General features: G+C 41.6%; 1 protein-coding gene across 1 annotated transcript in view; it reads left to right on the top strand.

The window, feature by feature from the left end:
• The first annotated feature begins 424 nt into the window (after window positions 1-424).
• LOC143925725 (uncharacterized) overlaps window positions 425-16,188 on the top strand; it is a 31,487-nt gene continuing 15,723 nt past the window's right edge. The window contains exon 1 of the mRNA XM_077450180.1: window positions 425-500. Coding sequence (XP_077306306.1) covers window positions 425-500 — 76 coding nt within the window. The remainder of the gene's footprint in view (window positions 501-16,188) is intronic.

Raw genomic sequence — 16,188 nt, 5'->3', positions numbered from 1 at the left:
CATCAATACAGCCTTATCAGTGTCCATCTGCAGCCTTATCAGTGTCCATCTGCAGCCTTGTCCAGTGTCGTTGCAGCCTTGTCAGTTTAGCCTTGCTCCAGTGTCACTGCATCCTTGTCAGTATAGCCTTGCTCCAGTGTCATTGTAGCCTTGTCAGTGTAGCCTTCCAGTTTAAAAATGACGCCTGTGGCTCTCGGCTCCTCTCGCAGTCCCGCCCTAAGATGGACATAACACAGGTCTTATGGCGGGACTGGGCGTGACTGTGAGTGGAGCCGAGACTAGCCGAGTACACTTGGCTATGTGTGTATATCGGCGCCGCTCGCTCCTCCGCTCACAATCAGTGGGAGGGGGGTCGGCATATAACACGCACCCATGATTTTGATGATTTTAAGAGGAAAAAGGTGCATGTTATACGCCAATAAATATGGTACTTCTTGGATGTGGTATTAGTCTTATTTTGTATGATGCAGAAAAGGATATACCTACAGTATCTCACAAAAGTGAGTACACCCCTCACATTTTTGTAAATATTTTATTATATCTTTTCATGTGACAACACTGAAAAAATTACTCTTTGCTACGATGTAAAGTAGTAAGTGTACAGCTTGTATAACCGTGCAAATTTGCTGTCCTCTCAAAATAACTCAATAACTCAAAGCACACAGACATTAATGTCTAATGCGTTGGCAACAAAAGTGAAAATGTCCAAATTGGGCCCAATTAGCCATTTCCCTTCCCGGTGTCATGTGTCATGTGACTCATTAGTGTTACAAGGTCTCAGCTGTGAATGTGCAGCAGGTGTGTTAAATTTGGTGTTATCGCTCTCAATCTCTCATACTGGTCACTGGAAGTTCAACATGGCACCTCATGGCAAAGAACTCTCTTAGGATCTGAAAAAAAATAATTGTTGCTCTACATGAATCTGCCCTAGGCTATAAGAAGTTTGTCAAGGCCCTGAAACTGAGCTGCAACATTTTGGCCAAGACCATTCAGCGATTTAACAGTAAGGGTTCCACTCAGAACAGGCCTTGCCATGGTTTATCAAAGAAGAGTGTATATGCTCAGCATCATATCCAGAGTTTCTCTTTGGGAAATAGACGTATGAGTGCTGCCAGCATTGCTGCAGAGGCTGAAGAGGTGGGTGGTCAGCCTGTCAGTGCTCAGTTCATACACCACACACTGCATCAAATTGGTCAGCATGGCTGTCGTCCCAGAAGGAATCCTCTTCTAAGGATGATGCACAAGAAAGCCCGTAAACAGTTTGCTGAAGACAAACAAACTAAGGACATGGATTACTGAAACCCTGTCCTGTGGTCTGATGAGACCAAGATAAACGTATTTGATTCAGATGGTTTCAATCCTGTGGCGGCAACCAGGTGAGGAGTACAAAGACAAATATGTCTTGCCTACAGTCAAGCATGGTGGTGGGAGTGTCATGGTCTGGGGGCTGCATGAGTGCTGCCGGCCCTGGGAGCTACAGTTTATTAAGGGAACCATGAATGCCAACATGTACTGTGACATACTGAAGCAGAGCATGATCCCCTCCCTTCGGAGACTGGGCCACGGAGCAGTATTCCAACATAATAACAACCCCAAACACACCTCCAAGATGACCATTGCCTTGCTAAGAAGCTTAGGATAAAGGTGATGGACTAGCCAAGCATGTTTCCAGACTTAAACCCTATTAAAATATATAAAGGTGCATACAAACTAGTGCTAAAGATACAATTAACTAATTGGTTGCACGTGGCGCTGTTACCTGTGTGCCTTTCAGTCAACACTCCCTAATCTTCTAAAAAATCCTATCCCACATCATACAAAATGTGATAATTAATAAACACTTAAATAGATACCCAAATTTTCATTTAGATTAAGTGTACAGTGACAAAAATGAACAAACGTGAATATAGTCCATCCACCGAATATAAGAAAATCTAGAATATATATAAAAAAATTTATATATAAAAATAAAGCAAAATAGATAAAGCAAAAAAACATATAATATCAAATAAAGAGTCTTTTTAAAGAAGCGTGAACAAATCTCCAGTGTTTAAATTTCTTTATACACGTGACTCCTTCACCACACCATCCGTGCTCAATAGCCCCCCTTCGTGAAAAAACTCACCAAATGCTAAGCCTTACACTCTCGTGTGAGGCAAAAGGGCTTGCAACAGATCTGCGATTTGAGCATGCGCGAATCATAGCTCTGGCTTCGGCGCTTAATGTGTACGACAGGACACATCCCAGCAATGTGGATGTGAGACTGACAGTGAGATGAGCTGATTGGATGATGGGGAAATATAAGGTGGGCTGCTAGACCAGATAGCCAATCCCATGAATAAGTCTGATATGACGAAACATGTCGGGGGCGTGGCTATCTGGTGAATATTGAGCTGACATACACGGAGCTGGGAAGGAGGTACAGGACTAAGTGGACTGAATCATCTGATCTGAAGGCGCCTTTTTCGAACGGACCTGCTGTGTGGGACCAGGCGGGACGCACGAGGAGGGGTGAGATCTAGCGATCCAGTATCTAATAAGTCCGCTGTGACCACCAATGCCCCGACGTACTCAGAATGGTGTTGTGGAGTGGATTTGTGAAGCAAGTTTCTTTATCCTTTTGAAGTGATTTTACCCTTTTTAGTTCATGTGAGTGCATAAAGAGTGCGATTTTTATATTAAAGAGTGATTGCAGTATTACACTATTGGGGTCTCCCTCTGTGATTTTTCTTTGAGGTATTTATATATACACATTGAAGTACGCAATTGGAGAAGATTAAATCGGATGTGCTGATATCTGAAATACATCTTGAGAGATCTGTTGCAAGCCCTTTTGCCTCACACGAGAGTGTAAGGCTTAGCATTTGGTGAGTTTTTTCACGAAGGGGGGCTATTGAGCACGGATGGTGTGGTGAAGGAGTCACGTGTATAAAGAAATTTAAACACTGGAGATTTGTTCACGCTTCTTTAAAAAGACTCTTTATTTGATATTATATGTTTTTTTGCTTTATCTATTTTGCTTTATTTTTATATATAAATTTTTTTATATATATTCTAGATTTTCTTATATTCGGTGGATGGACTATATTCACGTTTGTTCATTTTTGTCACTGTACACTTAATCTAAATGAAAATTTGGGTATCTATTTAAGTGTTTATTAATTATCACATTTTGTATGATGTGGGATAGGATTTTTTAGAAGATTAGGGAGTGTTGACTGAAAGGCACACAGGTAACAGCGCCACGTGCAACCAATTAGTTAATTGTATCTTTAGCACTAGTTTGTATGCACCTTTATATATTTTGATAGTTTGTAAGAAGTGGCAGCTAAGGTGTAGAATTCGTGTCATTTAAGCGCTGTGGTGATACACCTGGTAAAGGGTTTGGCGTGTGTGTATCTTTAATTATTTAAACCCTATTAAGCATCTGTGGGGCACCCTCAAACGGAAGGTGGAGGAGCACAAGGTCTCTAACATCCACCAGCTCCGTGATGTCATCATAGAGGAGTGGAAGAGGACTCCAGTGGCAATCTGTGAAGCTCCGGTGAGCTCCATGCCCAAGAAGGTTAAGGCAGTACTTGACAATAATGGTAGCCACACAAAATATTGACACTTTGGGCCCAATTTGGACATTTTCACTTAGGGGTGTATTCACTTATGTTGCCAGCAGTTTAAACATTAATGGCTGAGTGTTGAGTTATTTTGAGGAGACAGCAAATTGACACTGTTATACAAGCTGAACACTTATACTTTACATTATAGCAAAGTGTAATTTCTTCAGTGTTGTTACATGAAAAGATAGAATTAAATATTTCCAAAAATGTGAGGGGTGTACCCACTTTTGTGAGATACTGTATGTGGGAATAGATGCAAACAAACTTTCTAAATAAATGTCCAGCAGCATAAGCTGAGAGGGGGCTCTGAAACCACAAGAACTAAGAAGAAACAATTGTGCCAGAGGGGACTTCAAAAAAACTAAGAGGGAACTTATCTGGGGATGACACTAATGCCAGTTTCCTGCAATCCCTTAAGTAGAGCCTGGAGCCCCACTTGTTATGGAAATTGTGTACTGTAACCCAAGCTAAATAATGCATATCTGCAATATCTTGTTTTGTTTTGCTACAATTGTCAGTTGTTGTGTGCACAGAATTCTTGTTTAGTAAAAGCACATTAATATAATACAGGGGTTTGTGCTCCTTGCTTTACTGCAACGTGACCTAAAAGATACAAAGCAAAACAAGCAATTGCTTTAGAGAAAAATTTCATATATGTCACGACCTGAGCCACAAAGAAAGGTCAACACAGTAATATGAAATTAACCACTTGATGACCGTGCTATAGCCAAAAGACGGCTACAGTGCGAGTTTAAATTGCACGGATGTCCTCCTATGCTCATGCTGCCCATGCACCCCCTGCGGCGAGAGGGTGGCACGGTCTGATCACCGAGTCCTAGGGACTCTGCTGATCACAGATCAGAGTACAGGGCTAAAAATGGCCCTTTATCATGTCCTCAGTTGTCAGCCAATGACAGCTGATCAAATGATGTGAATAGAAGGCAGTAATCAGCCTTTTTTCCTTCATGCTGATAGCATGAGGAGAAAAAAATAAGCCAACTACTGGCTTGTGTAAATGGGACATCGGTCCCACACACTCACAGCCACTGCTGCTAAGAAGTGCCCACCAGTGCCACCTATTAGTGCCTCATTGGTGCCTGCTGATCAGTGCACCCTATCAGTGAGCATTAGTATAGCCTCAGCACACATCAGTGAAGGAGAAAAGGTACCTGTTTGCAACATTTTATAACAAACTATGAATTTTTTTTGTGTGTTTTTTTTTCTCCAAAAAATCTGTCTTTTTTTGTTTGTTTAGCAAACCATTAAAAACCCAGACGTGATTAAATACCACCAAAAGAAAGCTCTATTTGTGTGAAAAAATTATAAAAATGTCATATGGATACAGGGTAGTATGACTGCAAAATTGTCAAAGAGTGACAGAGCTGAAAGCAGAAAGGGGGTATAAGTTCCCAGTAAGCAAGTGGTTTAAAAGGTGTTTTTTATTATATCCTGCGGGTGAGTTACTTTATTGGAATTGGCACAAATAAAATGGTGGCAATGTTTGAAAATCCACCTACATAATAAATGTAGCCTTTTCACAATAAGATATGGTACATCTTACTGAACTTAGATCATTTTGTTCTATCCACCACAATCCAAAACCCATGATAGAGAAACATGTATAAGTAAAAATAAAACTCAAATCCACCATCCTGTAGCTATTTTAACCATGGGGTCTAAAGCTAGTCATACTTTATACAATTTTCCTTTAGATTTACCAAAACCATATAATATGAGGTCAAACCTAAACACTTTCAATGTGTATGCAATCAAGCAGGCCCTTGCACTTCATAGTTGAAGGTAAATTCTAAGGCTACTTTCACACTGAGGTGGGGGGCATTATTGGTAAAGTGCCGCTAAAATTAGCAGCACTTCCCCGTTGTATTAGCAGCGCTTTTAACCCCTGCTTAAATCAAGGGTTAATAGCACCTGCAAAGCGCCGCAGTGCTTTTCAGGCGATTCGCCAGGGGTGCCCATTGATTCCAATGGCAGGGACAGTGGAGGAGCTTGCGCACTGCCCGAAAGATGCTGCCTGCAGGACCTTTTCTAATGTCCTGCAAGCGCACCGCTCCAGTTTAAATGCACTCGTGCTCTCACACTAGGGCTGCAGGGGAGGTGTTTTTCAGGCGCTAGGGATCTAAAAGAAATAAGAAAAATGTTAAATGTATGGAAAGCTTAACAGAATACATTTTGTGATGTATAGTAAAAGATTCTGTAGGCACAGAAGTTTAATTTTTCACCAATATGTCTTAACATCTAGGCTAATACTGGGAATGAACAGAAGATGTTCTCAACAGACAGAATAAAAAATGAGATCGAAAACCATCTGTGATTATAACGTATGATTGGAGAATTGTAAAATGCGATTGCTGGGGAATCACATTATGAAAAATCATTTGACTACAACAGTTTACCCAGAGTTTGTTTATTAGAGATATTTATACAGCACCAACTATTTACACAGAACTTTACATATACTTTAGATTCATATCAGTCCTCCCCTCAAGGTGCTTACAATCTAAGGTCCTATCTTACATGTATACGTACACTAGGGCCAATTTAGACAGAACCTTTTTATTTATTTTTATTTATTTCAGGGATTTATATAGCACCGTCAATTTACGCAGTGCTTTACATATACATTGTACATTCACATCAGTCCCTACCCTCAAGGAGCTTACAAGCTAAGGTCCCTAACACACATTCATACATGTACTAGGGCCAATTTAGACAGGATACGATTAACCTACCAGCATGTCTTTAGAGCTATTGGCATGTCTTTGTAGTTTGGGAGGAATCTGAAGTGCCTGGAGAAAATCCATGCAAGCACGGCGAGAACATGCACAATCTATGCAGTGCTCACACTAAGCCACTGTTCTGCCCTGCTACTTCTTCATTTTTTTTGGTTTATCAATAAAAATGTTATTGTAGAATTCACATAGGTAACAGTTGTACAAATGTAAGAACATTTTAATCTTTTAATATGTACACACGTAAACGCGAAATCAAAGTGGTTATTACTAGTTAAATCAATACAATTTCACAATAGCAGACCTCAGATTTAAAGGCATCTAGAGGATTCAAGTACAGCTAAAGAGATAAGTGGACAGCCATACGAACCGTTGGAAATATTGCAATGATCAGCCAACCACCTACTCATGAATTATGAGTGCAACGTAAAATGCTTGCTCACAAGGAACTAAAATAAATATAGTAGTAGAAGAGAAGAGGGAGATATGAAATATAAAATGAAGAGTAGGAAAAGAAAAAGATAATGTCAAGGACATAGATCATGCTGAGATATGGGAAAGTGTCACAAGGTCAAGGTTTCATGATTGTCTAGGAGTTGTGTAATACTTAAAGATAATCCAAGGTTACCATGTCTTATTGATTTGTTCCATTTTTCTCATGAGCAATTGCTCTGATTTCTTCCATTCCATAGATGAAATGTACTTCATCTAACCATTCTTTGATTGTGGGTGTGGTGGTGGCAGTTCTCCAGTACCTAGGTATTACTGCTTTTGCAGCAGTAAGTAGGAATCCAGTCAAGGATTTTTTGTACCTTTCCATTGAGCAATTGGTAATGTGTAATAAGCAGCAGGCTGGGTCTAAGCCCTTGTACACATGGTCGGATATTCCGATGGACAACGTCCGATAGGACCGTGTTGTCGGATAATCTGACCGTGTGTGGGCTTCATCAGACTGTTTCCGTCAGAATATCCGACGGACCAAGTTTTACAGGTTGGCTATAAAATTTTCCGACAACATGATCTGATCGCGTCAGTTCCAATCGTGTGTAGCCTAGTCCGACGGACAAGGTGCCACGCATGCGCACAATAAAATTCGGAGACGGGAGCGCTCGCTCAGGTAAAACTACCGCTCGTAATCGATATAGCACATTCGTCACGCTGCAATGTTAAAAATTCTTTCATGCAGCGCATTCTCTTTTTCTTTACAATGCTACAAGAATTAAGTTGTTTTGCTCATATTCACACACACTTCTCACAAACATATTTCTTTATTCTTTTTACTAATTTCAGCAATACAATATTTTAATTTGTCACATCTACCCAATTTTTTTTTTTTTTTTTTTATTTTGTGCTTGTTTTTTTTTTAATCAGTATCTCCTTTTTTGACAGTTTGCTCATCTCTGCATTTTTTTGGTGTGTTTTGTGTGTCAACTTACCACAACACCATTATTCTCTTTTTAATTTATTGTTTTCTTTTTTAATCTGCAGGAGGTTGTTTGGTGTTGGTGCCCCTTGTTATTCATTTGACTTTGTATTTTTGAAATGTATCTGCCTACTCACAAATAAACTGTCCTTTTTGAAGTAAAACACATACGCAAGTATTTCTTCAACCAAAAAAAAACCTTTATTTAGGTGTCAAACAAATAAACAGGAAGGCAACGCTGGAGAAAATGGTCAATTTGGCGAAGCCTTTGGCCCCCAGGGCAGACATGAACTAATTTGAAAATGCAAAATTGGTGGCCTGAGGAGTACATATCTCAGGGAGAACAGTCTGGTCCAGAAGTCCAAGAGATCAGGAAGAGCAGATGCCATCTATGTCCCCAGGCTGTGGTTCTACAATAGGCTGCATCTTCTGTTAGACCAGACTGAACCCAGGCCATCACTCTCTAGTCTTCTTTAGGGACTTCCCGCCAGGCTTCTTTCCAGGCTGTGGCTCGGCTCCTATAGTTGTGACAGGAAGAGGAGGGAGATGGTGGATCTCCGGGCTGCCAATTGCCACAGCCTCCTCCCGGATGAGGTCTTCCTGTGTATGAAAATGGGACATCAATCACACCAAATAGAACAGACTATCATTCTGAGCCCAGCATTTTTCATTCTTGTCCCAATCATTTTTGGTCACTACTGTCTATTGAGATGTAAATCACTTTGTTAAATCACAACTTACTAATCAATAATAACATCTAGTTAAAATCAATAAATGTACGACAAGAAATATGTTCAACAATGCTATACCTGTCTCAAGCTGGGCCCCTCCACATGTTGTTGACTGGAAGGCCCAGGTTGGACATTGGAAGCTTCAGCTGGGGGTGAAGGAAGCCTTGAAGGAAGACGGTAGAGTGGTGGCCTGGGTTCCCCCTGGTCTGCCAGAAAATGCAGCCTCTCATAGTACAACATCCTGGGGACATAAATGGCATCTGGATCTCCTGATCTCAGGGAATCCTGGAATTTCTTGTGCTCCCTGAGATATGTACCCCCCAGGGCACCAATTTTGGCCATCACACAGGTCATGTCTGCCGTGGGGAGCATGATCTTCACCAAACTAAGTACTTTCTCCAGCACTGCCTTCCTCTTTCTTCGGTCCTTAGAAAGGGGGTTGTTCATCTGCCACAGGCAGGGCAGCTACCTGAGCATATCAATGATTAGCTTGAGAAAATGGGGTTCCTTGAAGGGATCCATCTTGTCTGCAAGACACAAGACAAAACCTAATAATGTCAGGCTAAACTGTCTATAATCTTGTGCCAATATAGGCCTCAATCTAGAAGCAATATAGGCTAGTGATGTACCTTTATAATAAGTTAAAATTGTACCTTCGTTTGAACGAACAGTGTTTCAGTTCCTCCTTCCTCTACTCACAGATCTTACGTACGACACATGCGCGTTGCGTTTTATCTACAGTGCGCATGCGTGAAACTCCACCCGCCCCTGACGTTCTTTCTAGACTATTCCCCGCCCCTTCTCTTTCGGCGCAGTGGGGAGAGCACATAGCAGAGACAACACTGGTGCGCAATCAGAGTTCCACTAACAAGGAGGAGGGCGAGGAAAGCCCGGAGCCTGAAACATCCCGATCCTGGAGGAGAAGATTTAAGGCCTCAAATATGTCTTTTGGAGAGATGTTGGACATATTGAAGAGGAACGACTTTGATGGGAAGTCTGGACCTTACCCAAACCCAAATATCAGAAAGGCCAAGATCATGACTAAAGTTGTGAAGAGTCTTCAGAAGAATTTTGGGGTATTATGATCCAAGGATCAACTGAGAAAATGCTGGTCAGACCTGAAACTGAGGGAGCACGATCAGTACAGAAGGATCAAGCGATTTCTTCAAAAAAGTAAGTAGTTGTCGTGTGTTCATATTATTATTATTGCTTGCATACTGCTCCGTGTGCTTTGTTTTAATGTTGTACAGTTTAAAATGGCCACTTTCAAGTTCATGGGTTCAATCGTTCATAATAAACATTGTTCATTAGCCCACTCCCAAAACGATGTTTTCCCAAATTACACTTCACTTCATTTGTTCACACTGCAGGTAAGTATTCCAGCTTTAGAAAGTGTCCAAAATAATGTTCTCACCTTTGAACTCAGCCAAAAAACACAATTGTACCACACTTCCAAGCAATGTTTCATATTCCTATTTCTGCCCTCTGTGTTCCTTTTTTACATTCTCATAGGGGAGAGAAGACTTGGGACGTCTGAGGACACCAGGGACCCCACACCTCCCAAAGAAGGGGAAATTCCAACACCAGAAGCAGAGGAGGAGGAGGAAGGAGAGATTGCTGAAGTTGGACAAATTGTCACCACAACAGGTGAGTGTCAGAGACCACAGCGTCCGGTAAGCTAATCAATATATGTCTGCATATTTATAATACATGGTGTGTTTATTTATTTTTTTAGGTGATGTGGAAGAAGAATCACATATTACCAGTGAAAGTGCCCAGATCCTCATTGGGGAGATAATGGGGTGCAATCGCGATTTTGAAAATATATAGAAAAACATCAATGATGTTCAACAGAAAATTAAGAACATGATTGATGTTTTGGGGAGAGTCTGAAACACCCCAAACTAGCTAGCATATTTTTTTTTTGCAAAAAACTTTTCTATTTTTCCAAAAGCCAAATTTGGAAGATGCACACATTGTGTCAACATATACTATCTCCCACCATGGGGGATCAATTTACGTGTTTTGTGGAAAGTGGCTGAGATGAAGGGGTTGCACCCCCAAAACATGTACATTGATACCCCATGATGGGAGATAGCACATGTTGACATTAGGCATGGGATCAGGAGGAAAATGGCCACTTTTGTATTCTCAGTGTATGCATCTTCCAAATTTGGCTTTTCCAGGGGTGACACCCCATCTGATGAAGGCAATATCAGCACAGTTTTTACATACTCATGTCTGATATTGTCTTCACTTTTCAAAGTTGAACTTTGTAAGTTCCTGTGTACTCTATGTTATGCTTTGATACGTGCCTGTTACATAAAAACGCCAAGTTATAAAAATGTTACCCAAAATAATGTTTTCTATACACTAAATATGTTGGTTTGTTGTAAAACCCTTTTCTAAACGCACATGTAAATGTGCTTTGAGTAAAAAGTGAAATTATCAACAATGTGTGGCTTCCTTTTTCAATGCGCAAAAGCAGTATTTGGAGTAAAGTTGTTGTTTTCTGTAGCAATGGGTGTTATTTACTAAAGGCAAATCCACTTTGCACTCCAAGTGCAGTTTCAGGTGCACTTTTGCAGTGCACTTGTAGTGCATAGTGGATGTGCCTTTAGTAAATAACACCCACAGTGATGTTTACATTTCCCCAATCACGCCATTTTCATGATCCCACATATTTCTGCCATGGTGCTGAAAATTAGCAATATTTTTGTCAGTAATGCACTACATACATTACCAACAAAAACAAGGTGTGTGTAGCAGACCCACAACATAATAAGATTATCTGAAGGAGAGACTGTCACCTCATCTCGCTCTGAACTTGGGTTGGCACTGTTGTAGAAAAAGACACCTAAAACAAATCCAAGCAGTAAATGAAAACAAAGATTATTGTAGTTCCAAAGAAAAATTTAATAACAAAATGCCTCTCAGACATTGTCTGGCATATCAGTGGCCCCCCTACCCACAAAGTACTCCATGTATTGGTTTCTGACCTTGCGGGCGCTTTGGGGGGGCAAGCCAGGACGAGCAGCTTTAAGGGCCATGAGGTTGTCATTTTCCGGGAAGTCTGCATCAGTGCCAACTGAGACCCCATAGTTAGCTGAATGTCTTTTCAAAAAATTGTGCAGAACGCAGTAGGCAAGCACAATGTGATTTAGTTTATATTCCGCCATGTGTATTGGCATAAAAAATAGGCGGAAACCGGCTGGCCAGTATTCCGAAAGTGTTCTCCATGACTATTCTGGCTCTGGCCAGCCGGAGATTAAAGATCCTCTGATCAAGGGTGAGGGTCCTCTTTGGGAAAGGCCGCATCAGATGGTTTGACAGAGCAAATGCCTCATCCGCGACGAAAATGGAGACTCCAGTAGAATTCAGTCCATGCGAACCACCATCCGACATCCGGCCATTTTGCCCCACATCCATATACAGGAAGTCATAGGTCGCTGACACCACCGCCAACATCACAATACTATTAAACCCCTTGTAATTATAATGGTACGACCCCGAGTTGGGGGGTGGGACGATGCGGACGGGTTACCCATCAATTGCAACTCCACAATTGGGAAAGTCTCAACGGCTGGCAAAAAGGGAGGCCACAGTCTGCCATTCCTGTGGCGTTGAGGGAAACTGTGGAGTGAAACAAGAAAAAAAAATAGTAATTTGGCACATCAACACTGCAAGCAGATTAGACACAAACATTTTTGGACAATATCAGTATAACATTTTGGGAAATTAGTATTTAAAGCCTAAAGTATAAGGTCCCCTTATCAGAGTCATCACCCCCCCATCCCTCCCCCACCCCCCATCTGATGGGCCCTTGCAAAAAAATGAGGGGGGTGTTTTGGACAGGTAACCCTCTCCACTTCATTTAGAGCTGAATGCATAAATAATGTGTGATACTTTGGCCAGCCCCTCCTTACTTACACTATAGGCAGCCCACCGGACAGGTAAGAAGTGGCATAATACCAAAAAAAGGAACAAATGGAAGCACATTTTGACATTCTGCTATTACCTATCAAGATAATAATGGAGAAAAAATACTTGAAACTGTAGCATTTGAAAGTATTGAGGCAGGCCCTTTCACTACATGCTTTGGTGAATTCGTCCATAAATCTTACCAGAAAAAAGGTAGGCATAGTGTGTATTGGGTTTGGCAAAGTCACCAGATAGAGGATTGCTATCAGCTGACCTAGCAGTTGGGGGGGAGGGGGGTTCCTAATGAGTTTGGCCCAACCAAAAAAAACTGGCACTCTGCATGAATTTAAGCACACACATAATATTTGTAGACATTTTAGGAGTTGTTTAGGGGAAAGCAATACTATGGAGCTGACAAAATACATTGCTAAGTGACTAGACTATAGGTTTATGAGCCCAGAAGAGCATGCTGGGGAAGTTAGTGAAGGCAAATATGCATGAAGGACAAAAAAGGAACTTGAAAAGCTTCCAGCATGCATGAGGACAAAGGGGCACGGCCTATCAATTAGAGCATATTGCAATCATGGTAATTAGGGAATGAGGAAAGAAATCCAATACATTAGCAATCATTAAATACATAGAATGTGATGTTAAAGGATAAAACTTACCTTCATATAGTCCTTCTGCAGGACCTGAATGATGGCAGAACAGGTCTCTGGAATAATTATTCCCAGAGCCTGGGGGGAGATGCCTGTGGAGTACTTTAGGTCCTGAAGGCTTCTCCCTGTCGCCAAGTAGTGCAACGTGGCGATGAGCCTCTGCTCCGGCGTGATGGCTTGCTGCATGCAGGTATCCTGCCTGGTGATATAAGGGAACAGCAAAGCCAGCAGACAGTGAAAAACGGGGTCCGCCATCCGGAGATAATTCCTGAAATCATCAGGATTATTCTCCCGGATCTCACAGAGAAAAGGCATGTACGAGAACTGGTCACCCTGGTGCAACCAATTCTTGGTCCACAAACTCCTCCTCACCCTGTTCATGGACCGGGCTTGTGTCAAAGCTAAAAGCCCAACACCAAGCCCCTGCACAGCACAAACTCTATGACGAGTACGTACATGAAACATGGCTTAAAACGGTCGGCTGGTCAGAGCGGACAACAGACAGCACTGATAAACAGCAATGCCTGAAAGAACGACCTGAAAAGCAGAAACGAGCAGACAATAAGCAATGCAAATCAAAGCGTACTATACCAAGATATAGTCCACAATGAGCAACAAATGCTTACTGACTACACGCACTGATAAGCAGATATGCACCGACAAGCACAAACTGAAGAGCAGTAACGATCTGAAGCACAAATCTGAAAAGCGCATATCGTCTCTCACCAAACTTCGACTAACACGCGATAAACACGAGATCAGCAGAAGGAGCCCAAAGGGTGCCGGACATGGTGCTAAACTTCCCTTTTCTAGTCCCGTCATACGCGGCTTACGTCACCGCGTTCTTGGCAACCGGAACTTCCGACAACTTAGTCCAACCGTGTGTATGCAAAACCATTTCCGGACCACTTCCGGACTAAATCCGTCGGAATTTATCCGACAGATTTGGTTGCCGGGATGTCCGACCGTGTGTATCAGAGATCAGGGACCGAAGGGAACCATTTGTGTAGCATAATTGGTGTGTTGTACCAATTTGTCAGGAGTTTAAACAAGGGTTCCTGAAGACGTGTACTTATTGCACATTTTGTGAGTGAACACACAAGCCTGTAGCCATTGTTCCTTTGTGAAGGATGTGTTTAAAGCTGTTTCCCAAAATTGTTTGTGTTTGTCAGGTTCCTTTAAGTCGGAGGCCTGAAACCAGGAGTAGGTTAGAGTAATGTTTTTTGTGAATGTGTTGGACATGAGGCATACTGATTCAAAAGGAGTTAAGAGTCTTGCAAAGTTTCTTTGTCACACAGATGAAACTCTGCAGAGGTCCAGAGGAACTCACAAAGGTCACTGCCAGCTGATGCGTTTCATCTGTTACTAGATGCTGCTATTCTGATGACTATTCATTTTGCAAGATTTTGCATTTCTGGTTGTGAGTAGTTTTCTTTTGTACCCTTTTTAATAAATATCATCCAAAGGATAATGCACAAGGCTGGTGCGCCATCTTTGTTAGGTTTAGGCAATACTGTCACATGTGCTCTTAAAAGGTCTTCGGGAGCCTTGCATGGGTCTTTGAGGAAGTTGAAAGTCTTTACCATATGTGGGGCTAGTGGGGTAAGGAAGGTCTTGTAGTAGTGGGATGTCAGTCCATCCGGGCCTGGACTTTTCCCAGTCTTAAGGCATTTAATGGCCTCTGATAATTCTATGGCTGTGATCGGTTCTTCTAACGTTTGGGAGTCTGAATCAGTTAAAGAGGGGAGTCCAATATCTTCTAGAAATTGTTGAATTATATCCATCTTACTCCCTGATAGGTCTTTGGGTTTGTGCGAGTTTGGTCAATTATATAAGTTCATATAGTATTCTTGGAACCTTTGGGCTATCTTTGTGTTTTCTGTGTTAATAATGAATCTTTAGTTTTTATTGCTGCTATATTTGTGGAAAGAGTGGCGTCCTTCAAGGCCCTTCTCAGAAACTTTCCCGTTTTGTCACTATGTTCGTAAAAGAATCCTTTCTTGTAAAAGAGTATTTTCTGTGCTTTAAGATGTAGAAGGCTTTATAGATTCTTATGTAGCTCGAGCAAGGCCGTAGCAGTATCCAGAGCTAATGATTGTTTATGCTTACTTTCAAGTTCACCTACAGCCTGTGTCAGATCAGAGAGTTTCCTTTCCGCCTCCCTCTTTTTGGCTGCAGCGATTTTCATAAATTCCCCCCCGTAGTACACACTTGTGGGTTGCCCATACTGTCAGTGATGATATCCCATCTGTGGTATTTTCTTTAAAGTACAGTTGTATCGCTTCTGTTATCCTGTCTACAGTACATTTGTCTGTAAGTAATGAGGGGTTTAGCCTCCAGTTGGGGGTTCTATGTCATCCAGCAATTTTGTGTAAAGTCATTGAGATTGGTGAATGGTCTGAAAAAGTTTTTATGCCTATCTTAGCGTTTCGCAAAAGATGTAGGTCTCGTTGTGTTAGGAAAATGTAGTCAATGCATGTAAATTTATTATGCAAAGCCGAGTAGAAGGTATAGTCTCTACCTGTGGGATTGGTCAAGCGCCAGGTGTCAGCTAGAATTAGGGAGGTCAGGAGTTTTTTTAATTTTGCGTCGTTTTTTTGTATGGCAAACTGGATGTGCCATCTGACGCGTCTTGTAGGGGATTTAATTCTAGGTTGAATTCATCCCCCATCTCCAAACACCCCTCAGAGAAGTCCTTCAGTTCATCCACTATCTACTGACAGAAAGTAACTTGAGCAGTATTAGGAAAATACACATTAACCAATGTGATCGGTGTACCTGCCCAGTGCCCTTTAAGGAAGAGGTATTTTCCTTCTGCATCTGCCTGCTGCTGGGAGATGGTGATGTTTTGTGTATAAGATTGGAGACTCCTTTTGTCTTAGATGTGGGGTTGGTTGCGTGGTATGCCTGTGTGTAGTTTTTGTCTTGAAGTTTCAGAGCATTACCTGTCTTGAAGTGAGTCTCCTGGAGAAATGCCACTGTTGATTTTGTCTTGTGTAGTTCTTGGAGTAAAGACATTCTCTTCTCTGGCGTATTTAGACCCCTAACATTGTGCAAAATTGCAAAGGGATGATTATCCAACATAGAGTA

The sequence above is a fragment of the Lithobates pipiens genome, unplaced genomic scaffold, assembly GCF_037356315.1.
Source record: "Lithobates pipiens isolate NorthernLeopardFrog02 unplaced genomic scaffold, aLitPip1_a1.2 Scaffold_22, whole genome shotgun sequence".
Taxonomy (NCBI): domain Eukaryota; kingdom Metazoa; phylum Chordata; class Amphibia; order Anura; family Ranidae; genus Lithobates; species Lithobates pipiens.
The sequence above is the reverse complement of the archived record's forward strand: the minus strand, read 5'-3'. Positions and strand labels throughout refer to the sequence as shown.